The sequence below is a fragment of the Artemia franciscana genome, chromosome 19 (assembly GCF_032884065.1).
Source record: "Artemia franciscana chromosome 19, ASM3288406v1, whole genome shotgun sequence".
NCBI lineage: Eukaryota > Metazoa > Arthropoda > Branchiopoda > Anostraca > Artemiidae > Artemia > Artemia franciscana.
The window spans coordinates 3,572,021-3,599,005 of record NC_088881.1 but is presented as its reverse complement, the minus strand read 5'-3'; the positions used below and the strand labels follow the sequence as shown (position 1 = coordinate 3,599,005).

At 34.3% G+C, this 26,985-nt stretch overlaps 1 protein-coding gene across 1 annotated transcript in view; it reads left to right on the top strand.

The window, feature by feature from the left end:
- The first annotated feature begins 685 nt into the window (after positions 1–685).
- The window catches only part of LOC136039641 (uncharacterized), a 97,061-nt gene continuing 70,761 nt past the window's right edge, over positions 686–26,985 (top strand). Inside the window, exons 1-4 of the mRNA XM_065723539.1 lie at positions 686–958; positions 20,777–20,869; positions 23,186–23,268; positions 25,897–26,025. Of these exons, the coding sequence (XP_065579611.1) occupies positions 20,800–20,869; positions 23,186–23,268; positions 25,897–26,025 (282 nt within the window). The 5' untranslated portion in view covers positions 686–958; positions 20,777–20,799. The remainder of the gene's footprint in view (positions 959–20,776; positions 20,870–23,185; positions 23,269–25,896; positions 26,026–26,985) is intronic.

Below are 26,985 nucleotides of genomic sequence, written 5' to 3'. Positions count from 1 at the left end.
CCATAATTTTCTGTTGTAGTTTCCATAATGTTATATAATGTTATAATAGCGTGCATTAGAAATAATATTAAACGTTTAATTTAAACACTACTAAAATTGTAATGTAGACGTTGCAAAAGTAGCGAACTTAAGAATACCTTATCCTTAAGAATTTCAATTTTCGTAACTTAAGAATTCGATAACATTCTTTATTAGAACCATCAACATGGCTGAGAGGCGTATATAGAGGGGAGAGGGGTTACTTGCTCCGGGTGCAGAAATTTACAGGTTGTGAAATTTCAAATAAATAATCTAGCATTTGTAATATCTTTTTTAATTTTGAATTTTATTTATATTAAAATAAAATAGAGGGTACGGTTGGCAGTAGGTATAACAAAATTGAATCGGAAATCTTCTTTTTCCCCATATTAAGTAAGAAAAGTCAGATTAAAGTAAATGAAAAGAATTGTTAATAAATGAAAATTCTGTTAAAGTTTGGCCTGAAAGTTTTTAGGAGACAAGGGGTTGGGGAGCTAATCATGATTTTCCCCTGGGCGCAAGAGAGGCCAGAACCGTCAGTGAAATGGCCTGAGCCACAGCAGATGCTGGACACTGTTTCGATGTCGGAAAAATCTCAAATGGACGGTTTGATTTCACCAGAATCTGCACGCGATTGCAACGGTTGGGTAGGTAAAAATCCAATTCGAAACTAATAGGAACGTACATAATGTGTTCTGAATTTGGATGATTGATCTAGGCCTTTCAGTTTTAGTCCTGGCGTCTCTATTAGTTAATGGCTTTCCATGTCCTGTCTGCAAAAACACTGGGAGTAGCCCGCAAGTGACGAAATGTTTCTCGTAATGAAGTTTGTAGATTAAACCGGATGAAGGAGGCGTGCCAAGATCGGAAATTTGTGAATAATCATCGTCTTTTCAGCCTTCAACTATAGTTGGGATTGTTTGTTGGCTTTGAGGTGAAGGTAGACATTTTTATATTTATCTTTGATCAGATTTGGCTCTCAAATCTTAGATTGTCTTGTAGGTTCTATTCGTCATACTAACTTTTACTTGCTTTTTTAAGAGCTAAGTCATACTACACGAAATGAGCAAGGAGAATTTTAGCTCAATATGTAGTCAAAGTCTAGATTATCAAGCTGATTGATTGCAGTGGTGTACCAAAAACGAGATACCAAAAAAGACACTTCATCACCTTTTGCCCCCCCTCCCTTTTGGCCCTCCCAATAGATTCCACTGATAGAGAAATTCGTGGGGGTCAAACTTACCTTTGACAATAAAGCATAATTTTACTATCATACTGTTTACTATGTTGCAATTTATTTTCTTCTTTATTCGTTTTTTCATTCAATTTAATAGACTTCACTATTTTGAACATTCTCTTCAGTATAAACAGCAAAATATATGTGACTACTATAAAACTACTTAAACACTGTTGAAGTAAATAAAACGTGGCTTTTCAAATTGAATTCAAAGGAACTTGGAGGCCAAACGGCTTAATTCAATCGGGTTCATTTGGCAGATAAGATGCGTTGGTAATGTTATAGTCTATTTTACCCCCTATTTTGAACTTGCCATATAATAACAAAATTCTTACTTTATTATGTTCAGAGAATTTCGATCTGTTGGGTTATGAGAGTTGCTTCCAGTTTAACTGTCTCCTGGCTCCTCCATAATGTCTAGATATAGTCCTAGATTCTAAGGTCTTGGCCATATGCACCTTGGAGATTTTTTTTGGCTTGCTTTTTAGCATTTAATGCTCATCGATTGTTGCAGTGGGATCAAATCCCGAGAATTTAGGGAGGGGGAAATATATACTTAATATCTAGGGGGTGGGAGCAAATTTGGCCTTTTTTTCAATTCTTCAATAAAAATACCAAAAAAAGATGTTTTGAAAATGTAGAGTGGAGCAGAGTGAGAAAATCTAGGGGGCACAGGCCACCAACCCCCCGTTTTGACGCTACTGAACAGTGGGTTTATACCACCAAATCATGGCATTAAAAAAAAAGTCTTATAAATAGCCGTGAATTTCATCCAGAAAATATGTGAGGGGGATGGGAATGAAGTTAAACTCGGAACGATTCAAGGATGCCAATTCATGAAAATATTGGCGGTCAAGGATTTTTCTTTTAAGTTTTTGTAATAAATATACAAAAAAGGCGCATCAAAATCTAGGGAGGGGGAATTTTTTCTATTTTTGTTCCAATGCGAATACCAAAAATGGTATTTTGAAATCAAGTGGGTAATTGCCCCTTTCTCCCTAATTGTTGCCTCTGGGTTGGAGGTGCTGGGGCACAGTTAAACCAGAAGTGATCGGCAATATTCAATAAATATAATTTTTTTTTTAATTTAATGAAGTGAGAATTTCGTCACCATAGAGACAGGATACAGATACAGATTCAGATTCATTTATTCAAAAATTCATATTCATCAAAATCTTCAACTTGCCCAAATGGAGAGACAAGCTCGACTACTGGGCAAGACATATAAACAAAATTTAACAATCCTCATTGATACAGAACAAACAAAAAATGAACCACTATTTCATCAATAAATAAAAAAAGAATATCTTTAATGAGAGTATTTAAGGTGGAGTATGTGGAGTGAGGCCAAAATAAAATAAAAAATATAAAATTTTTACCAACCGTTCTTGCAAGCAGATTCCATTATATAACTTTTTAATCGTCTCTTGAAAGACCCTTTTGGTAACTCAACAAATCTATTTAATGAATATTTGTTGGCTATTGATGGGATCATATACCGGAGGTTGAAACGGGATCTTTCATTTTTCACCAGAGGTAATTTGTATGGGTGAACACATCTAGTTATCAGTGAATTTTGATGTTTGGACAGTAAATTCTGGTCAAAGAAGAAATTATGTACATGTTGAATCTTAAAAAACCAACTAGATAATAGGAGATGAGATTTCTGTGTAAGAGTCATTATGTCTAGAAACAGGTAAGAGGTACGTGTTTCAGAGTGGATATCTGTACTCCTCTGGTGTTGTAAAAACTTATCTAGAATTCGAATAGCTTTGTTTTGCAGGGTTTGTAGTGGTTTAATATGTGATTTAAAAGTCAGCAAAAATATTTATTTATTTATTTTCTTTATTTCCCTCAAAAAATGAGGAGTACGCTACAATATAATATAAAGAAAAAACAACTGATAACACTTACAATCAAAACGTATCAAATATTGATCGAAAACTTAAAAAAAAAAAAAAAAAAAACACTTGCTAAATAGATTAGCCTATAAATCATGAAGAGCCAGAACTGTTACTAAAAAACGGAAATAAATTGTGGCCTAAAAGGCTAATTTTCGCCCTATCTTCAAATGTTTTATATTTTTTCTTTATACAGACTACAGGATCCTTCACATTAAGCTTTAAAACAATCTCAGTGTTACTTAAAGAAAGGGGGAAACCAAGTAAAAATTTACAAAATTTAAAATAAGCAACTTTAATGGGCGAAAGATCAGAAGGTCTAAAATTTCGGAAGAGGAGGGACGGGAACAATACGTGAGGCAGAGCAACAGCGCTATACATACGACCAAGGACGTCCCGACGGTAAAGACCCCGAAAACGAATTAAAAGACCAAATGCCTTGCGTAGTTTCATCTGAACATGCTGAACCAGGACTGGTTTGAAATCTCTTTTCGAAGCAGCATAAGGTAATCCCAAATAAGTGACTATTGGCGACGACTGAAAAATAACACCATTACCGCAATCGAGAGTCGCCCTGACATTATCCTCTAAACAATTTACAACAAAAAATTGACATTTTTCAAAACTGATAGAAAGGCCCAAACCTTTTAAACAATTAATTAAAATATTAAAATTAGAAACAAGACTAGACTTGGACCGGCTTAGAAGGATAATGTCATCAGCATATGCAATGTAAGACAGATTTCGAGATAATGAAACAAACGAGCAGGAAAGAGAATTAAGGGCAGTAGCTAAACAAGAATTGAATATATAAGGAGAAATAATTCCTCCTTGTCTAATTCCTCTACCCTCTTGAATTAATTTGGACTGAGATGAAGACGAACTCGGACAGATACGGATCTTTAAACCAGAATACCAAGAGCGAAGGACTCGTATGACAGCTAGGGGCAATCCAGCATGGATTAAAGTGAGCAGAGCGGATGCATGAGAAATGTTATCAAAGGCCCCTTTGATATCAATCAAGAGGGCGTATAGTGGTTGACCAGAGATTCTCGCTTCTTCAATAACTTTGCTGAAAGATGCATGGGCATGGTCACATCCCAAACCTCTCTTGAAACCAACTTGATTAGAACCAGTGTCAAGAATTTCAAGAAGATCCTTCAAACACAACTCAAACACTTTCCCAATCATAGAACCCCTAGTAATTGGCCTCCAGGAGCTACAAGATGACAAGTCTTTTTTCCCGCTCTTAGGAATAGGCGTAACTATGCCAATATAGAATGACGATGGTACTAAACCAGTAGTAAGTAAAAGGTTGAAAAATGCCAGTAGAGTAATAAGAAAAGAAGAAGGAGCAAGTTTGAGGTGATTAGCAAATAAGCCATCATGATCCTTAGCCGACTGCGCCTTTAACGTTTTGATTGCTCCACGTAACATATCCTCAGAAATCCTGTAATCAGTTGAAAAATTCTTCAACCTTTCATCTAATTGCAACACAACACTGTTAGAATCGTACGAAGTCGACAACTTAGAAAAATAATTTTCCCACTCTTTTAGCGACGGTGTGGAATTAGTATCAGGCATGTTAATCCACCTATTGCCTCGGAGAACATTCCAAAGGAGATTTTTGTCCTTGTCGTTATCAATGTTTGAAGAAGCTTCTTCTATGATCAGGTTATTATGACGACGGAGCTCTGCTTGGAATTCAGCCTTTCTCTTTTTCATTAGCAAAAAAACTGGATGCGAGTCTCTTGGCTTACCGAGGGCCCGCCATTCCCAATACGCTTGTTTAGCCGCCTTATTAGAATTTACCAAAAAAGGATTGAGGCTCCAAAAAGGTTTCTGCGCGCCCAATCTTATCCTATTAGTAGGAAAAACTGCCGCAGCACCATACTTTAAGCAATGGATTAATTCAAAATAAAGACAATTAATAGTCAAAGAAGGATTACTATCCATTGAATCCAAACTATCAGGGATATAGACTTTATCAATTAAAGTCCCAACTCTTTCTTGGTAAAGCGATCTAAAATTTGGATTCCAATCAACCCGATCAAAAAATTTAGGAAGCTTATTACCAGAAAAACGAACTGGGGAAGGACGAGAAGCCAAAGGGGGTATAAGGAACTGAAGCGACATGTGGTCACTAACGGGGAAATCTTCGATTACAGTAACCACAGGCAAAGGATCACTTGGGTTAGAAGAAAAAACATGATCAATATTAGTTGTACTACCGCTCCAATGAATATAAGTAAAATCCTGGGACTTCGGTAAAACAGAAAAATTAGGAAGACAAGAAGATAAAATTGTACCCCTTTCATTTGCTATATTTGGATCACAGTTAAAATCACCTAAAATATAAGTACGCAAATTTGACTGTAAACTAGAGACAAAACGACTAAGATTAAAACAGCATTGAGTAAACGCATCAAAAGAAATATCATCATGGTAATCAGTCGGAAAATAACAATTAATTAAAACTACGTTTGAAAAACTACAAGCTAAAAAATTTGTATCAATTGCTAGAATAGCTGCATTAAGAGACTTGGGTAAAATAGTAGCTAAACCACCGGAGGGACGTCCACCAGTCGGTGTAGCGGGAACAGCAAAAATGTCATGCTCAGTGGACAGACTAGAAAGCAGATTCAACGAATGATCAAGGAGGTGGTGTTCCTGAAGACATAATAACGATGATTTTTCATTCAAAAAACTATGAAGTACAGGTAATTTCCCTAACACACCATTTGAATTAAACGATGTAATACAAAGTAATACATTCATTTACAAAATTTCTTTAAAATCGGACACCTAAAGCTGTAAACTGGATGATAATTCGAGCCACAACTGGCGCATTTAACTGGCGCTTGACATGGGGAGTCTTTAGTCGAAATGTGATTACCGCTACTTCGAACACATTTGAAACATTCAGATTTACACTGATTTTGAACATGGTTAAAACTTTGACATTTAAAACAACGCCTAGGCTGAATACGATCACGTTCCACTCGGAAAATCTCATAACCGAATTTGATGTCATGTTTGATGTAAAAATGCAGGTATTCTTCTGTTTGAAAAATAACTCTTACAGTTTGCGATTTTCCTAGCCGGTTAAACTCAATTATACCCGGAAAGTCCAATGCGTAGGCACTAACATCAAAATCAATGTCCACACTCCTGATAATTCCAAAAAATCGCCGAGGCTTGGAAGTTATTATGCTTTCAGGAAAATTAACCTTTAGATCACAACTGAGCTTCGATGCATCTTGACATGGTACCGATACCATAACACTATCCTTAGTTGCTTTAACATAACGAATATTTGCACACCCTGTCTTATCAAATTCTTTCTTGCGGCAGACAGGATCCTTCAGTAGGAGAGTGGGTGGGTTTTTTATCACTATGGTCTCTAATGGGACAGTCTTTAGTGGGAGAGGCGGCCATTCATGGTGGGGCACAGTGGGGGGATTGAGATCAAGATCATTGCCAGGCGTTATTTTTTTCTCTAAATTAGATTCGATACGCTCAATAGAAGAAAGTGTTTTTTCAAGCTTTCGGGAATAGTCATAAAGAAGTTTATCAAGCCGGACGCTGATGTCAGGCTTTAATACTGGACATTCATTAAAGCTCCGTGGGACGATTACAGGCCATATGAACCGTTTCGAATCAAGTTCTATGATAACACGCATTATATCCGAGGCAGTAGTCTTTTCAGCTGTTTTTCCTCTTCTTTCTTGCAATCTACCAGCTTTACAACACAGACATGCGAGCAGCGTTTTTCCTACATTCAACTCCTCTAAACGATAGAATCCTGCCATTGCGTAAGATATTTCATCAACACTTATTCCTACTTTCAACGAATCAAGAGCGAAGAATAATATCGAATTAACTACGACATGCGAAATTCCTGTCTCTGACACAAAAGTCTTATCAAAATCGCATGCATTGACTGGTTGGCTTGTGACGTCAGATATATTGTCACTTGCAATTATCTCAGTGGAATGTTCATTTGGTCTTGAAATAGACTGGATTGACAGGTCCACGCTTCGACTGCATGAATTTTCAGCTACAGAATTAGTATTAGCGGGAATGGATTTTTGACTGCTGATTATCGGGGATATACAGGGATTGTTATTAGAGATGCAAGATTCATGTACTTCATCGTTATTTGAACAGATTAAGCAAATCCAATTCGGTTTTGCTTTACGCTCAATTGGGGAAATGCCTGCACACTGAGGGTGAAACATCTCGAGACATTTTGTGCATTGCAGGGTAATCCCCTTGCCACAAGATCGACCACAACCAGGAAAAATAAATATTGACATTTCTCACTCCTTAGGTCTGGGGTTAAATAAGCAAGGCCAAAAAAATAAAATCGCCTTTAGCGCTCCATTAAGCTTATAATGCAATAGAATCCTTTATGTAGGTCAATAAGTATAGTAGGGATTATGCGTCACTATAATCCCTATTGCGAAATTTTGAGTTTCTTCACATAAAACTTACTGAATTAATAATGTCCATGCAATATCCAATTTAGATGTTGACACTTTGAATTCTGAACTGATATAGCTGAGCAATATTGGATTTGTGCATCAATTAGGCAAAAATATAGGATTCCTAGAACCATATATGAGAATAAAAATTTTAGTCGGTGGAGCAAACCTATATATCTTGATAATTTTAGTCTCAACAACGAAATATGTGTTTTAAAATTCATGGTAGGGTCAAAAACGATACCTAAATATTTTGCTGTGTATACTCTTTTGATTTCATGAAGAGTATCAATGGTAATCTCATTCAGAGAAATATTTTTCAACTTTTGATTTGATCTTCCATAAATAATAAATTCTGTTTTAACAAAATTAGGTACAAGTTTGTTAATTTGGAACCAATTTGTGATGGATTTTGCAACTTCAATCAGTTTTTCTTTCAGTGCATCTAATGTTGGTGCTTTTAAACTTGCTGCAGTATCATCCGCAAACATAATTGTTAGTGCATTTTCAGTAGTAGAATTAGGGAGATCATTTATATATATTAAAAATAAAAGAGGTCCTAAAATTGAACCTTGCGGTACACCGATATTATTATTCGATGTCTCAGACGAATATTCACCATCAATATCTACCACAAACCTTCGATTGTGCAAATATGATTTGATTAATTTTAAAGGTACTCCTCTTATTCCCGAATTTTCAAGTTTTTTAAATAGAATTTCGTGATTTAAAGTGTCGAAAGCTTTCTTAATATCAAAACACAATGTAGCTGCTAAACAATCATCATCTAAAGCATCATTAATGAAAATGTGTGTTGCTGCGACAGCATCTTCTGTCGATCTTTCTTTTAAAAAACCAAACTGGAACTTCGAAAAAAAATTTATCTTTTCCAGAAATGATGTAAGTCTATATTTCATTATTTTTTCAAAAACTTTAGCCAGTGGGGAAAGGATTGCAATAGGACGGTAATTATTGGGATCTTGAGCCTCCCCTTTTTTAAATACAGGGATTATTTTAGCCTTTTTCAGAAGATCAGGGAAGACACCATTTTTTATGCTCTTATTTATAACATCTGCAACAGGTTCATATATTACACCTGATATATTCTTTAAGAGATTTGTCGATATATCATCTACTGAAGCCAAATTTCCTCTCTTTAAATCACTAATAGCTTTTTGGTATTCATCAAATGATACTGGTAGCATATACAATGATTTATCTTCATTTTGGGGCATAAATCGTGTATAATCTGATGGCTTATCCAAAAGATCTCTAACCAATTCTTCACCAATTTCACTGAAATGCTTAGCAAATAATTCTGCGATATCCTTTTTTTCAGTTGATTCATTAGCGTCATTTCCATTATTAAGAAAAGTCGGTATTTCTCTTCGTTTATTTTTATTTAATTTATCACGCAATATTTCCCACATTTTCTGTTGGGACACAGCTGAAGATATTTCCTTCTCATAATAATTTCTTTCACTTTCTCTCAAAGTTCTAGTCAGAGTGTTTTTGTACAATTTGAATTTCTGGATGTTTTCATCAGACGGATAGTTGCATTTAATTTTGTATAGTCTATTTTTTTCATTAATACATTTTAACAGTCTCGGGGATATCCGTGGTTTTTGTGGCATTGACTTGGGTGTTTTCCTTTTAACTTTCGGACATATATCATTATAAACATCATTAAATGATTTATAAAACATTTCCAATGCCTCGTTTGCATCCTCAGTACTGACTACTTCCTTCCAATCTATTATCTCCTAGCTTAATAATTAAACGCGCAATTGATTCATCATTTATTATACGACCTGTTTTTTCATTACGTTTATTTTTTTTAGATCTGGCCAAATTAAATTCAGAAATTATCACACCGTGATCTGAGATGTCGTTTAATATGACAAAAGTTGAAAAACAAATACTATTAGAAAAAATATTATCAATTAATGTTGCTCCAATATCATCTATTCGAGTTGGAATCAGACATGATGGGAGCAGTCCTTGACAAAGCATTAGTTCTAAAAATTCTCTTATCTTCGAATCATTTTGCTTTGCTTGAATTTTCATTAGGTCTAGGTTGAAATCACCAAAAATAAATATTTGCCTATTCATCTGTGATATTTTATTTAATAGAATTTCAAATTGCATCAAATATTGATCTATACTTCCGGAAGGTGGGCGATATAAAGATATCATGATTGTTGATTTTTTATTAACTTCACATTCCAGAATACACGTTTCAAAAATCATTTCTACATTCCAAATCATTAAGTCTCGTCTTATCTTCGATTTTAACTCTTTTCTTATGATAAATCCTAATCCACCATGCTGATGGTGTTTTCTACTCTCGTGAACAAAATCATAATAAAAAAACTTTACATCATTAATATTTCAATCATTTAAGAAAGTTTCGTTTACCGCTAAAGCTTCAATTTTATATTTATTAATTATGTCATTTATGAACTCAATGCTATTAAGTAAACCTCTGCAGTTAAAGCTAGAAAAACGTACATTACTGCATGTGGGGATAGAATCATCCATAAATGAATGTTTGTTTTTCGGGCTATCTTCCAAAATTACTGCTTCATCATCCTTTACATCTTTCAAGCATTCCAGTATATCAAAAGGATTTTCCTCTAACAGTTTAGTTCTGCTTGCAAGATCAGGTAAATTATGTAAACTCAATATCATAAATCAACAAAAAAGCCTCACTCCAGTTAATAAATAATTTAACAAAAGACCACTCAAAAAAGAAAACTAAGCTAATCACATATAAAAACCGCATACGTCGGAGAAATCCATTGCGTTTCGGTGGAGGTATGTTCATTCTTTTTCATTCAACAGAGAACACGCATATTTTGGCAACAACGTGGGCACACCAACACATATTTGCGCATTTATATAATGACTGTTATGAACAAATCCTAACAAATCACTAATAATGAGAAAAAAAAAAAATAACACAATTTATTCGACTGGTGGGACGTTATACCACTTCTTTTTTTGTTTCACTCCGTCTTGGTCTATGTAGCATAATGTGGGTGGTACCGTGGGTGGGATCCATGCAATAAAACCTTTATCCTTCATTTCTTTCTTTTTTTGATTCAGCGTAGCGCGAATCTCCCTGCAAGTTTTACTAACATCATCACTGAGGAAAACTCCATTGTATTTAAATTTTGTCGCTTTATCAAGGTCTTTTTTCCAGGGCTGGTCACGTAATTGTTTATTCGCTTGAAGTACCGAGAATTTGTCATCCGAGTTCATGAGTCGTATTTTCACAAATTTGTCATGTACTTCTTTAACTTCAAAATTAATTTTTAGTTGTAAGAAATTTACCAGCAAGTGTTCCATTTTCGTCGAGGCCTCCGGCACTGAGGCAGCCTTTAAATTCCAAGCAATAATGTTTTCTTTCTTTTCCAAATTCTCTAATATGAGGACCTTATCAGTGAGAGGGCCTAATCCATGGGTTTCTTTCATTTTTATATCTTTTAATTCAGCCTGAATCTTTGTAAGTGTATCCGAGTGGGTAGCAGTTTTAATTTCAATATCATTCACTTTGGAGGTTAGACCACTAATGTCTGAACGGATTTCGGATAATTCAGATCTCAAACCTTGTATCTCCTCCCGCGTTGCTTTAACTGTTTCTAAAATCTGATGGACCGAACTGGTCAGCGCATCAATCGAATCACGTATTGTCCCTTCGGCTGTTGAATCTTGCACAGATAATCGTGTGGATTCCATATCATTACGTCTCTTTTCCTGGTCATAATAACTATTCACAGGTGTTCACAAGATTGGCATAAAATAAATCAAAATGTGCGCTCTCCGATACTGAGATGTTAACTTGAGGAGAGCATTGAATGAACTGACAGCATGAACTACAGCATAAACTAAATTTTTACCCTGTCGGGTTTCGGTTACATCGAACTACAATCCTTGTGTGGATAATAAGTAACTACATAATAATTATACATAATATAACTGATTTCGCTAGTCCGACATGCTGCAAAACTGAATTATTTGCTGGAAAGGTGTAAAACAGAAAACTTATAAGCTCGCATTGTTTTAATTTTAGCACTCTGTTTGTGCCAATTCATGGAAATGTTGGGATCTCGAGTGGCTTAAAATGTTTTCAAAATCTAATGGGGGGATTTTTTCAGTTAAAATACCAAAAATAGTATTTTTCATTGCAAATACCTAGAAGCTTTTTAATTCTAGGGGGCGAAGGGCAAATGCCCCCTGCCCCACGATTGGCGCCATTAGTGGACTCCCCCAGGACTAACAAGAAACTCCAAGTGTATAGTCTCAGGCAATCGGAATTGCTTAAAAATATACACTATGAAACCAAGGTGCTCACTGAGAATCGAACATTATCCGAAGATTCACTTGCAAAAAAAGATCTGTATGTTTTGAAAAATAACCCTAAGATACTAAACAATAATAAATTTTCTGCTTAATATATGTTTTTAAAGGGTAGTGTATGATATGCGCAATTTTTCCAAGATCCTATCAATTTTTCCAATCTTCTTGGAAATTCCACGCGAGTTGCAGCTCAATGAAATAAAAATATATGCGAAATATGAAAGCTCTGAAATTGCACCACTTGACAAGTACCTTGTTCCATTTGCGTCGATTACTTGGATGACAATAAAAGGCACAGCTTAGATACCAATATTGGTATCTAAGCTGTGATAAAAGTGTACCGCTTCTAAGATGTAGTCCAAGGGATGACTCGAAAGCATGATTGTTAAATAGTATTTATGATTTGTTTTGCTATGTTTGTAAATGTAGTTCATGTTTACAACTTTTTCTTTGTATACTATTTTAGTCTTTTGTTCTTGACATAGCTTGAAAAATATCCCGGACTTAAACGGATCTATTCCTTATTTATTTATTTATAATGCGTTCCATTTATGCTTATTTCTCAACATATCTGATCAAACTTCTTTACTACGTTTTCCCTTCTTCGTTTTTGGATTCAAATTCGAATGTTTTTTATTTAAAGAAACTAGACCAGTGTTGCCAACGTGATGCAATTTTACCGCTTTCAGCCCAATTTAGAGGTCCTGGTACAAAGCATTACAATTGAAAATTTCACGATACAAACAGAATTTCCCACTACATTTTGGTAAATTTTGTCTTATTTGCTTATTTCTACCTCTGATACCTGGTCTAGTTTCACTTAATTTGAAATTTTCCTTCTCTCGGACATATTCATATAATAAGTAAAACGCCTATCTACCACACGAATATGGTTCAACTTTTCATATGGTCCCAAATAATCTCTTATGGCACAATTTTGATCAAACAACTGGTACAATTTATCACCAAGTACTGGCAATCGCTCGTTGAATTATGAAAAAGGAGAAAAAAAAGGCATCAAGTGATGTATTCACTTTCATCCCAGCTAATTATTTTTATACTAAGTCTTGCTAAGCTCTGTATGAGATAAAAATTGTTGAAACTGTTGAAGCTTTCTATATTCTTATCAGTCTCATTTTCTTGACGATTGCTTAAAACGCGTTCAGTATCCACCATAACATCCCGATTTGTAAAGATATGTGCGAATCCATTCAATCTGCCCTTCCTCGTCACATTCTGAAGGAATGATTTACACCAATTTTAATTACTTGAAAATCCTGCTTGCAATCCCAAAGATCTTGCTCCAGAGGTCTAAAAATTCTGCTGAAAACTGTTTTTACTATTTGAAGAGATAGTTGGTACTCTCCTCTCTGCCCATTAACTGAACCGAATCCATGGCAGTTCATTGGGAATGACTTAACCAGCACTGACTAGCACCTCTTGCCAAGTTTTCCCTCTCACATCATTTCGTGCTGTTTCCATTTTTATGCAGTACCAACATGAAAGGCAGGGATACAATTTGCTATGGGGCAGGAGGGTAACTGCTCCTCCTAGACCTTGGTTTGCACCCCCACCCCGAGGTGAAATTTAGTCTTTTAAAAAATTTCGTCAAAACTAAGATAAGCCTGCATAATTCAAGCATCCACAGAAACGGGTCAGTTTTCTATAGAATATCTTTACCTTTATGGTATTATATGGCTCATTTTCAGTTTTCACGGTCATTTTCACTTGATTTGGGAAAATTTGCTCCAGCTTTGCCCCCCCCCCCCAGGATTCAGATGAAATTACACCAATGATGAAAGGAGGTGCATCTTTTATTTGAAAGGAGGCATTCTTCTGTAGCCTATCTCTAGTTCACTGCACGATTAGTATGTTCCATTGTATGCTACCATTAGCTTAGTACCATTTCTCTTCTGACTATTTAATGGGGGTAGAATATGACAGGACACGCTTTGAACTTATTATAATTGTTGATTGTTTTTAGAAGTTCTAACGTCGTAAGAGGAAGTGCAAACATGCACAAAGAATTTCAACTGATATGTTGGATTTTCATTATGATAATTTTCTCCTAAATCACAAACTCCTGCTGAAGTCAACAATAAATTCAGAAAAAAGTATGAAAATTATAAGAAATCTTGGATTCTAAAAATCCTGAAAGAAATCTTACCGAAATCAAAAATCCTGAATTTCAGTGTTAATCCAGTAAAGCAGAAGCACTGGCAATAAGAGAGGCTGTACATTTGAGCATGGAGTGACCAAAGGAATGACAATTCATGGTTATGAGATAGATCTTAAAAGTGTAGACCCTAGATGTAGTTTGGTAACGTCGTAAACATGTAATTGGAAATGAGGATTTGTAAAGAAAAGAAAATTTGAAAGTTAGAAGTGTAAAGAAGAGATTTTAAAGATGTAGACCCTAGATAGATGTGTAATATGAAATGAAGACTTGTTAAGAAGGGGAATTTAGAAAATTAGAAATATAAAGAACTTGCCAAGAAGAAATCTTAAAAATATAGACCATAGATAGATGTGTAATAGAAAATGAAGACTTGAAAAGAAGAGAAACTTGGAAAATCAAAATGTAAGTAGTGAGGCCTCTTCAGGTTTAAAATGGCTCATAGTCACTATTCCTTTCTTCGTTTAATGATTTAAGATGACGAAGAAGTTTTTCAGGGATTCCCTCAAGACCCAGGTGTTATTAATTTTCTTCAAGAGGCAGGCGCATGTTACGCAATAAGGAGTGTTAAATTTACCGAGGTTGATGTAATATTGTGTGATTAGTTGAACCTTACGATTTGCTTCAGTATTATTTCTACATAGGAAGAATGAAAACTAAATCTTATTTTAAAAAATGAAGATGAAATATTCCAAGACGGTTTGTGTACATGATAGTGTTTAGTAGCATTGAATGCCGAGAAAGAGATATATTTGAATTATGAAATAAGTGCTAATGGTAACACTATTTGATATGTATGCTTGCATTGCCATAACTGTAAGGAGTTAAATTGCTCAGGAGTGCTGAGAAAATTCAAGTTTTATAGAGATGAATATGCGAGAGTAATATTTCTAGAGATGATGGTGCACAAAGAGAATGTGAACCTAAAACTTTTAGTTGGTGACGAAGACCAACTTCTTGCTGTTGGTAACATGTAACCAGTTGATGAATCTTTTAACCATTCTCCTTCTATTAACATGCAACGAAAAATCAAAAGAAGGAAAGTATACTCATCTAGCATTATTATGCAGCACATCTTGTCTAGGTGCCGAAACTGGGATCTATGTAAGAATAATGTGATAATAGACAGTGAAATCGTATGTAAAATAAAAATAGGACTAGCGAAGATTATCAGCAAGGAAATTAAAGATAAATTGATAAAAAACAAACCCCATGCAACCGTTACGAGCGCCAATGATAGTTTACCCGCAAATACATTCATTGAGTATGAATCAATATATAAAAAAGGAGTAAGTTTGTTGGATATTTTACTAGCGGGAAAGAATCTTCAGGCATTGTTTGTCTATAATTGGTATTGACAGTGTCAGGATTAAATATGCTTGGATTTGAGAAACAAAAAATCTTAGGGAATATAGTGACTTTTGGAAAATGTTTGATTCAAGATGCTGATTTTCAAGTCTTCTCTTCAACGGAAAATATTTTCTCAGAGAATGTTTGATGATATAATGAGAAATGATTCTCAATCTTTGGACTATTGTGTGAAACTTTTACGTCGTGGACCAGATGCATTTACTCAATTTATTGACATATAAATTGACACAAAACAAATTGATTCTGTTTATTTGCTTTTGAGTGCTACCTAGAAATTCATTTAAGACGGCAATTTTGCAAAGCAGCAATAAATAAGTCGACATTTGAAAAAATCCTGCCTAAAAAGGCTAAATTGATATAATGTGTGTCGTCACTCGATTGCTCCTCCTATAAGACATTTCTTTTATCAATCATGAGTCAGTTTCTTTTTGGAAGTGAGACAGTCAATATTGAAAAACGTTCCACACATGTCCATTATGTATGTTTTCTTTAGGCAGCTGGTCAACCTGTGAGAATTGTACTATTATTGATGACTATAATGAAATGTGTAGATTATGCAATCCATGTAAATTGCATGGAAGATATGCAGTGCAAGTTAAAGACAGTAATTCCTGTCTTGAAGATATCTGTCACTCACATTAGAGGTTTCCTCTCATCAAATTTTCGCTATGATAAATGTGATCAATGGGAAAATACTTACCATAGTATGATTGCAAAAAACCCGAATCGGGATTTGAGTTTATTTTTAAGAGACTGGTATCGTCGTGGTTTTAAATTGTTTTGGGCGGAAGAACCTGGTCTACGCTTCAATTGCTGGAATAATAAGAGAATCTGGTTTTTACGACATCCCTGTGAAAATACTGGCTACTATGATTATCAACCTACTCATATTTATTTGGCTGTTACAGAAAGTGATTCCTCATATAAGAGTATTGCACGTGACATTGCTTCAAATAAATAAATTGAAACATGTGAGTTTTATAGTATGAATCAAAATAGTACTATTGAATTATATGAATCAAGTATTATTGTATTATTATAGTATTATTGTAGAAGATATGACCCTGACATTGCATGCCAAGATGAATACAAGTTCAATCCTGACAAGCTGCTGCCACTTATCGTTACCGATGGTTACCTATATATGGAAGAAGAAATCCGAAGTACATGGACTTTTTATTGTGTGTACAAGTGTTATTAATAAACAAATTCACAAACATTTTAAAAGCATTTCACTCTTAGGGCACTGAAATTTACATTATGCAGGTAGGTAAGAGTATTATCAACTCGAAAGTCGTTTATTCGAGGATTGTCTTCATAAATGCTGAGAAATTTACTGTAAGTTTGTGTGCGACATCGAAAAATTAAATATAATAGTACATGAAAACCATAGCTTTTGGCTGATAAATTGTGTACTCGCTTCCTATTTTGAATACTAGATTTTCGACTTTACTTAACAAAGTTTTTGATATGAGGTGTGTTGAAAGCATACGGTAGGCCAAGAGGATTAAAACGGAGCTTACGGCCAGCCACTAGGACAGAGTACTTGAAGGACTTTAAGCCAACATTGCAAGAAAGGCGTAGTACTCCTCTTCAACCCCTTAAATCAGGATTGTTTTACACCCCCTTCCCCATCTCACCTAAAAAAAATTTCTTTTTAAGTTTATTTTCTTTGACAGGTAGATTTTCGATAAATATTGCTGTTGACCCGCTCCCGTTTTCATCAGGATTTTCCACTATAATAATAATACTACCCATCAAGTCTGAAAAAACACCCTCAAAATGTATAAGTCCGGGTGAAGCGTCCGTATTTCCATTTGCAGTTAATGCGAGTACACATAGCCGGAATTTTAACTTAAAAATATTTTTTGAGCGATGGATGCTTTAACACTGTCCCGCCCTCCCCCTCCCGAATCTGTCGTTCACGAAGAACCCGAATCTTGGTTACATAGGACTTTACTATGTCTTTTGGATTCTCGATAATACTATCACATGTAAGGGAGTTGAAGGGGTCTCCAAACTCAGCCCTAAAAACATAAATCTTGCACAAAGCGGAATTCGTTAAATAAAAATGAGGTAAAACAGGGGGTCAGCCATACTACTTTTTCCTACTCCTCCCATATCCCTGTTACTTTTTGGGGCTGTCACTTTCTCGGCCTCAATTACTGGTAGTTAGTCAACCTGTTCATAGTCTTTATCAAGGCCGACATCCCGCACAAACACGTCTAAATCAGAGATAGTGGAGGCTACATTAACCGGGCTCACCCAACACTAAAATCATCCTTACTTTTACTTTTCTGTGGGGCCAGGTCCAAATCCATTAACGTTTCAATATTCTCATACAGGTCGTAGGCCCCTTGAAATGTTGGTATGTAAACTTAAAAAATAACAAGAGTTTATTTCCCCATTGAAACACTTGATTTCATCCTGAAAAAGAATTTATATTAGGTTGAAACACCATACAATATTAGTGTGAAAATCGGATGTGTTGAGACCATACTACCAACTGTAAGTGTAATGACTAGAAAGTTTTCCACATTTGGACCTCAAAGTGTCCCTTCCGATACGTTGAGACCACACTACCATCTATGACCTTCTTACCACCACACTACTCAAAAGCCTTCCTTTTACTAATTTTAACCCTAGTTTTCAATATTGCACACGCAAACCTATATTCTTCAGATTAACGAAACCCCCATGCGAGCTTCTTATCTGCATACTTTTCGAAAGCTTCTTTTTATTGATTTCAAACCACTATTTTCCATTCTGCGCTACTAAACCTAGATTATTCAGATTTGCGTGTCCCCCATACCAATTTTTTTTTACCACTATACTTTTCAAAAGCCTTCCTTTTATTAATTTCGAAGCACTTTTATCAGTACTGCGCTGCTAAACTTAAATTATTCAGATTTTTTGCACACTCCCATGCCAACTTCTTATCAACATACTTTTCAAAAGCCTTCCCTTTATTGCTTTCAAACCACTTTTTCCCTTAGTGTGCTCCTTAAATTAGAAGTAATCGTATTTGCCATATTAAAATAGAAATTATAATTAGCTCCATCCCCCTCGGAAATTAAAGATTTATGTAAATATAACACAATTTACGTAAGGACTCAAGTAAAGGCGTCTAAATTTGCAGACGTGTGCAGATGTTAAAGGCGAATCTTTCGATCCAACTATTTAACCAAATGCCAATCGATATTAGCTCACAGTAAATATGGTCTAAGCTGAAATACAACCTGCACACGAGGGATAATAATTAACTTAAGGCTTAAACACGTGTCAGACTAGCAATAAAGTACCTTTTGAATATGGGGAGATAATCTTGAGTAAATCTTTATGATAAAAGAAAATATGATTATTACATCTCTGATTAAACTATTTTTGAGGAAGGGCTTAGGGTTTTATTTGGTAGAAGAATAACAAGGCCCCTATTCGCCACGGCTTCTGTTTCCTGTAAATAGCGGAACACCCTTTGTTTGTCATTCTGTTAGAATATCAAACCATTGTTCCTAGAAAATCAATAGGCGTATTGACTCTATAGCAGCTCTGCTCCTAGAAATGGCGGAAAAATCCTTTGTTTTCAGACAGCAAAGGACTATGTGTGTATGAAGCATGAAAATACTGGGTTCAGATTACTTTGGACCATTTCCTTACCTGAGGGGTGACCTGAAGGTTTTTTCCTGGTCCTCGCAGTGTTTCTTAAGGAATAACGAACAAAATTAACACAACAAACACCTTTATCTCTTAGAAAGCATTCCCTATTATGTAACATGCATCTGCGTGTTGAAGAAAATTAATAACACTTGGGTCTTGAGGGAATCACCGTTAAACTTCTTCGTCATATTAATCATTAAAAGAAGAAAGTAGTAGTGACTATGGGCCATTTTAAGTCTGGAGAGGCCTCACTACTACTAATGTAAAGAAGAGATATTTTGTTGTTAAAAGGTGTTTCTAAAAAAAACTATTGAAGCATAAAGTAAAAAACATGAGACGACTGTTGTAAGCGAGAGATTAAGCTAAAAAAATAAGGAATTTTGGGAATGTTACTCTGTCACACTCGAGTGTAGGAGAACTACGTTGTATATATATTACGTTGTATATATATATATATATATATATATATATATATATATATATATATATATATATATATATATATATATATATATATATATATATATATATATATATATATATATATATATATATATATATATAGGTGAGATCTAATAGCCAACTGATTGACTAATATAAAAATTCCAGATATATTCAGACAACATAGCATGACGCATGGTATACCTGGCATGCCATGTAACTGTAGGCTTACCATTTGTCCTATTATTTTTGTTCATCCTTTTAATTCCCTGATAAATTTTACTACTTTTATATTTTTTTTATCTCTTTGGTGTGTTATGACATATGTTTGTGTTAGTGTATTCCTTAGAGAATTTTGTGCGAATTTATGTTAGCATTTATATAACATAACCATTGATTATGTAACATAACCATAACCATTTGTCTTTTTCATGTCATTTTTTTCTTCTGTTTAATTTTTTGGTTGTTTTATTTTTCTGTGTTCTTTTTTTTCGAATCTTTGACTCTGAAAAGCAAATTTGGCCCATTTGGATTTGAGAAAGTCTTTTTTTTACTAAATAACTTATCTAATCAATAAATAAGTAGAGGACTAGCTAATTTAGATTTTAAATTATTTTCTCCCCTTTGCTAGCCGAACACTGAAGTGTTTAAAAGCCTCACTGGGAGTATATATATATATATATATATATATATATATATATATATATATATATATATATATATATATATATATATATATATATATATATATATATATATATATATATATGACTCACATTACCACGTTTAGACAACATAGCATGTCGCATGGTATGCCTGGCATGCCATGTAACTGTAAGCTTACCATTCTCCTATTGTTTTTGTTCATCCTTTTAAGTCCCTGATAAATTTTACTAGTGTTATATGTTTTTTTATCTTTTTGGTGTGTTATGACTTATGTTTGTGTTAACGTATTCCTTTGACAATTCTATGTGATTTCATGTTACCATTTATGTAACAGAAGTAATTTGTGTTTTCGATGTTAATTTTTTTTTTACTGTGTTTTTACTGTGTTAATTTATCTAATCAGTAAATAAGCAGAAGACTACCTAATTTATATTTTAGATTATTTTCTCCCCTTTTCTAGCCAAACACTGAGGTGAACCGACCATGGTAGATGCATCAGCAATTGTTGCTACTATTGCTTCAATTGCCCATTTCGTAATTCTAACATACTCTGGTAAGTTTTTTTAATCTTTGAATTGCTTAAAAATCAGATTGTCAGTTACGAAAATAAGACATTGTACCTTACCGTTCATAAAAAATCCATTCATAATGAGATTTTACTAGTACCGAAATTTAGCTAAAGCTATTTTCAACCAATCAGGTTTCCCATAGTACAGTTTCTGCTTGGTTGAAAAACTGTGAAAATTCTGATTGGCTCAAATTGGTGCTAGCTTAGTCTCTTTATTAGTATTATTTTATTTTGAATGGGCTTATACTGGTAAAAACGTTTTTGCATTGAGCATGGAAACTATGTTTAAGTACATCATATGGACATATGGACTTTGTGAAATCAGCTTCTAATTTAATATCAGTTAGCCAAGACACTTTCTATCGATTATTGATGTCAGTTCTTAGTTTTAGGGAGTCTGTGAACGAACAAAATTCAGAGGCAGTCAAATGCTTTTGATGCTAATATATAAAAAAATTTCAAGAAATGTGTATTTCTATAAAGAATAATGAACATTATGTAATCCTCGCCCCTGCGCGTAAGAGACTCCTTATTGAGAGTCCATACTTTTCATTTGGATTGCTGGTATTAGACCAAAGTAAGGTCCAAACAGACTCCCATCTAGTTTTGTGGCTCATCCAGATAAGGATTGCCACCAGTGTAAATTTTGCACCAATTCCAGTGAGGATATTTGAGGGATTGTTTTTCCGCTTTAATGGCAAAAATAATAGTTGACCCTAAAATAAATGTTAGCTAACAGTTAAATTTTATTCTTTCTAATACTCTTATTAATGCCGATTTTGTATTTTTGACGTAGTCTTATCTCACATTTGGAATTAGTGAAAATTTGAGCAATATTTTTTACTACCAGCAGCCTGTCAGAAGAAAAGCATATAAAAGAAAATATAGACTGTACTCCCTCTTCAAGGATCAGAGACCTACTGACTCACAGCGGAAATCAATCAATGCTTTAATCCTTTGACCACCATCCGTTTGTGGCGCTGCGATGGGTCCCATTTCTAAAAAAAAGTGCATTATTGTTTATATACCTTTACTGTTTACTAACTGTACAGTGAGTAATGCTCACTTGGCTTCAGCGTTAGGGTACCCGTTGTTCATCTTTACATGATTATTTTTAGGTTTGAAGATAAGTAATTGGCTGGGAGCTGCATACATAGACAATTGTGTAGGTAAACAGTAAAAACAAAAAAGAAAAAAAGATTGAACCGGGTGTTTTTCTTCTGAGATGCTCATGCCACTTTTCCCACTTTCTTGTTCTGTCTGAACACGCCGTCAGGGTAACTTGCTCAGGGGAGGGGAGCAATGCTACAATGAATAGGTTTGGTGATTATAAATTCAAATTATTTAATTATGTTTACAGGTATTAACAGTAGGTTTGATGACAAAGGCGGTCAATTACTCACAGATTTGGTATCTAAGCGGTGGTGTCAATTAAAAGGGGGTTGCACGGTAGCACGTACCCTCTAAATTTTTCGCCCCATCCCGTTAATTTGGAAAACACCATTTATTTGGTATATTCATTGAAGGATGTCCTTTATTACTTTCATGAAAGAAATTGAAGAAAACACAAAATTTTGCCCCCCTCATCCCAGGTTTTGAAAAAAAACATTTTGTCCTTTCCCCTGAGTTTAGAGAATTGATGCCACTGTCTTTAAGAAAAGTTTTCATTTTCGTCTTTTTTCTCAGGACAGGTCATTGGCCCCTGGTCACCCATGGTTTTATCCCCCTATTTCTTTTTTAGTTGTTTTCTTGTGTTACTCTACTGATTATTAAATGTAAGTTAATTGAATTGATTGGTGTAAAAAAAAACAAAAAAAACAGCAGTCTAGAGCTGGGGACCTAATTGTCAACCCATTGATTCCAATTTGAAATGATTGCCAACATTATTCATAATTATTTAAAATATAAGGCCAAAAATTTTGAAAACAATGATTTTGATGATAATTATGGGATAATTTAATATGGAAAACTTTTTAGTGTCGTTCTGTTTGGAATAGGTAGCTCTGGAGGTACAACCTCACGTAAATGCCTACTCGTGGTTCATTGAAGATATTGGGCATACGAAATAAAGAGGATGCTAGGGACCAATTCTAAAAAACAAATGCTTTTATATTCTCAAATGCTTTCTAATTTTAAAATAAAATGCAAGCTTCTGAAGAGCTATTAAAACATTTTCCTATATTCTATTGTCGATAATATTCATTATTCATTAGTGCTATAATTGATTTTGAACTTTATTTTACGGAAATATTATTGTCTAAAATCAAAGCTATATTATTCTCAAAACTCAACTTATTTAAGTTTCGCCTGGCATTGGACAAGTGATTGAAGTAGTGGCTCCAAATGCTTTCACCGGAGTACAAGAAACTGGTGGAGTAACAGAGGTAAGAAACTTGATATCTTAGGAGCCTCACGATCAAAGGCAGATTGAAATCTCTTGCTGGTGAAATTAAAACGATTTAAACTTAGTTAAGGCCGAACCAATCATAATTTTTTGTAGAATTTTCTGATTGGTTAATGCTCGAAGTTTATCCAGATTGAAAAAGGCTGAACAAAAAACGAAGAGCGGAATAAAAAACCAACTTAAATATACGGAGAAACTACTGGAGCTCGTCAGAGTTCAGTCTGTTTTTATCATCTGTGATAAAGACAGATGCAAAAGATAATTATGGTATTAGTTATTTTCAGTGAATAATTTATCCATTGATAATGTTTAAATCTTATTACTAGCATGGGTTAATTGTTTAATTTAGTTGATTTTTTTTTTCTGCTGGTAGCATACCCAGAGGCATATTTATTTCGTTTGCGGTACGGGGGCTGCAAATGCTTTCACCGGAATACAAGCAGCTGGTGGAGTAACAGAGGTAAGAAACTTGATATCTAAGGAGCATCACGATCAAAGGCAGATTGAGATCCTTTAGACCCTCTTGCTGGTGATATTTTTTAACCTGATCTGTCTCCAACTTTCTCCAATAGCACAAGTGACCAAGTTCATTATGGTTTCATTTTTCTCTTTAAAGAATATGAGAAATGTGGTTATGCGATCAGGTGTATTAATTATTATAAACAAATAGTAGCACAATAGGGAAATTTGCAAGACAGTGGAATACAACTTTGAATGAATATGTCGACCCTACATCCGAGGACGTCCTCAGGAAAACAAAGGAAAAAATAAAATAAAATAACACACGTTAAATATAATCTTTAAAACTAAAATATTTTCAAAAACGTCCTAGCATCATTACTTGAGTAAAGTTCAATTTGACTGGGCTCTTATTTTGTTATGCTGAATTGTGATTGTTTCAATCAATTTTAGACCCTCTTGCTGGTGAAATTCTTTAACCGTTTTCGTAGATAGTTTAATCATTACACTTTTCAAGGAGATTTTAGTCACCGGCATAAGCTTATAACTGTTGTATCGGATTAACGACGCTTCTTGACTACTATTGTCCCTGCCTCAGCACTACAGTCTGTTGCTACAGTTGGATTCGAACTCTTGATCCCTTACTACCAACATGAGATTAAATCCACTGTACTACCACAGGACCATAAGCTTATGACGGAGCCCAATTTAATAAAGTAAAATAAGTAGTCATAGTTGAAAGCTATTTCATGTTGAAACCTTAATTTTAAGTTCACGAACTGATCAGTGACACGGAGTCTTAAAATGTTTAACATGGATTTAAGTTTATATTTCAGATCTTTTAATAGGCTACACTTGATGAAAGGTCCTATTTTGGTGCAGTGGGTATGGTCTCAGCTTGGTAATTCGAGACCCAGAGTTTGAACTCAGCATTAGCAACATACTCATGGGTTGTCACAAGGACCATCGTAGTCAAGAAGCGTTGTTAATCCAATACATACACAGATTATAGCTGCATCAAAATTTGTATATTCTGGGTTCAAATAAATTCCTTTTGATAAGAGTGCTTTCTTTCAAGAAAGTAATTCAACCAGAAAGCACTTGATAAGATCATTTTTAACAATTATGTGATGTCCTGTCGAGGTGCAGTGGGTTTGATATAACCTTGGAAATGCGGAGCCCAGAGTTCGAACTCAGTTGTAGCAAGACATAGCTGGGCTGTTGCGAGGACCGTAGCAGAAGCTTCGATAAAATTTGATGAAAGGAATCGATTATTGAAGTTCCTACTTAGTATAGATTTATTTTCTCTTATAACCTCTCCCCACTCCGTTCAAGGACGTTTCCATCTTGGTTTAACCCCTGCTGCATTTTAAAAAGAACAGTTTTTCCAAAAATAACAATTTTTCAAAAGAGAACGTTTCGAAGACGATTGGATCCTCCACGCATTCTAAGATTGGCTGGCCAGTTCAACAAAACTGATTAATTAAACATCACTGAAATGACAAATGTTTCAAATAGACGTTATTTAACGCGACCTTAAAGCTGCGTGTTTTAAACGAGTTTTAAAGATATTCTTAAAGCTAAATTACTTCCAACATAGAAAATAGATAAAAATTTGATTTAAAAATTAATGACTTAAAATTAAATTTCATTAGATTTCGTAATATATTTTGACTGACGTATATGTTGATTTAAATCATATAAATGCAAACCTTCTATTTTTTGGCATTATTATATTCTAAACTCTCCCATTTCATATCCAAACTGTTCTTGGAATGTCCGTAGACGTGTTAAAATTCGGTTTTTAAAACCGCCTAGACGTCTGCCTCATTCCTGACATAAAATAAAAATTTAAAAATTATAGCATAACAGAAAAGTTTAATTTTCCGGATACTAAAATGCTTCTTTATTATAAAAAAAAAAAAAAAAAAAAAAAAAAAAAAAAAAAAAAAAAAAAACTAGCTGTAGGGACTATCGCCATATGGGTATAACAATACCCTTTCGAGAGTATTAGGAGAAATTAATCCCTCCCTCCCTAAGAAAAACTGTCATTTAGATTTTGAAACCGATCCCCCAGTGGTGAGATAAAACAGGATAGACTTGCCAAAACTTTCTTTGACTTGCCAAAAAATACATGTATTTTTTTCAGGATAGTCATATGTATTATAGCAGCTTCTTTTATCCCGAGGTCTCAGGGAAATGGAAAAAATATTGGTTAGACCTGACAAAGGACCCTGAATCCCACACTTTACTGCCCGGTGCACACAGGAAAACGGCTGTAAGATCTTCACCATTAATTTTATATGTTTATTTCTTATTTATTATGTTTCATATATTATTTCTCCTAGCATACTTCGTGTATTCTTTTTTTTTCATCCAGCAATGGGACAAAAAGAGGGAAGTCAAGACCCATGACAAAATATCCCCCCCCCCCCAAAAAAAAACAACCAACAACAACAAATTCGTAATAATAATAATAATTTACATTTATATCTGGAATGTCGCCTGCCAAGGTGTTGAATGTTGGTAAATTAGTTTAATTATTGTCTGTATTGTAATAGTATAAATTTTATGATAAAAATAAATATAAAACACACTATCCTTATAATTATTCACTATATAAATAATTTGAATAATGTTGATTATTTTAATTATCTGTTTCTTATTCTATTTTTCCTATCATATTTCGTGTATTTTCTTTTCTTTTTATTTGTTTCTCATTTATTGTTCCTCATTCATTGTATAGCATATATTGTTTCCCATACCATATCTCATTTAATGTATAAGGTTTATATACTGGGCCGTACCCAGGATTTTTTTTTCGGGGGTGGGGGCTTACAACAAAATTTTTTTTTTTGGGGGGGGGCAACAAAAATAAAATGAAAATTAATTAAAAATTTGTTCGTATTCATTTTGTTACGTTTTTTAAGAGCCGGACAAATATTTTGGGGGGCAACCCCCCCCCCTGGATATGACCTTGTTTATATATAATGTCCATGTTTTTGGTATGTCATTTGTTTGCTCTTCAGTGGTTTTAATATATTAAGACAAGACAAAAATTATGCCATTGCTCTATAGCTGGATTCTATTCTGTCTATGGATAGAATTTGAAGTTTGGAATTTAATTGAATTCATTTGTACTTGAATTTTAATTACGGATAAGATTTTAAAATCCTCTTCCACAGAATTTTTCAGATCCAAAATACATTGGGAAATGGTTAAAAGCTGCTAAAAAAAA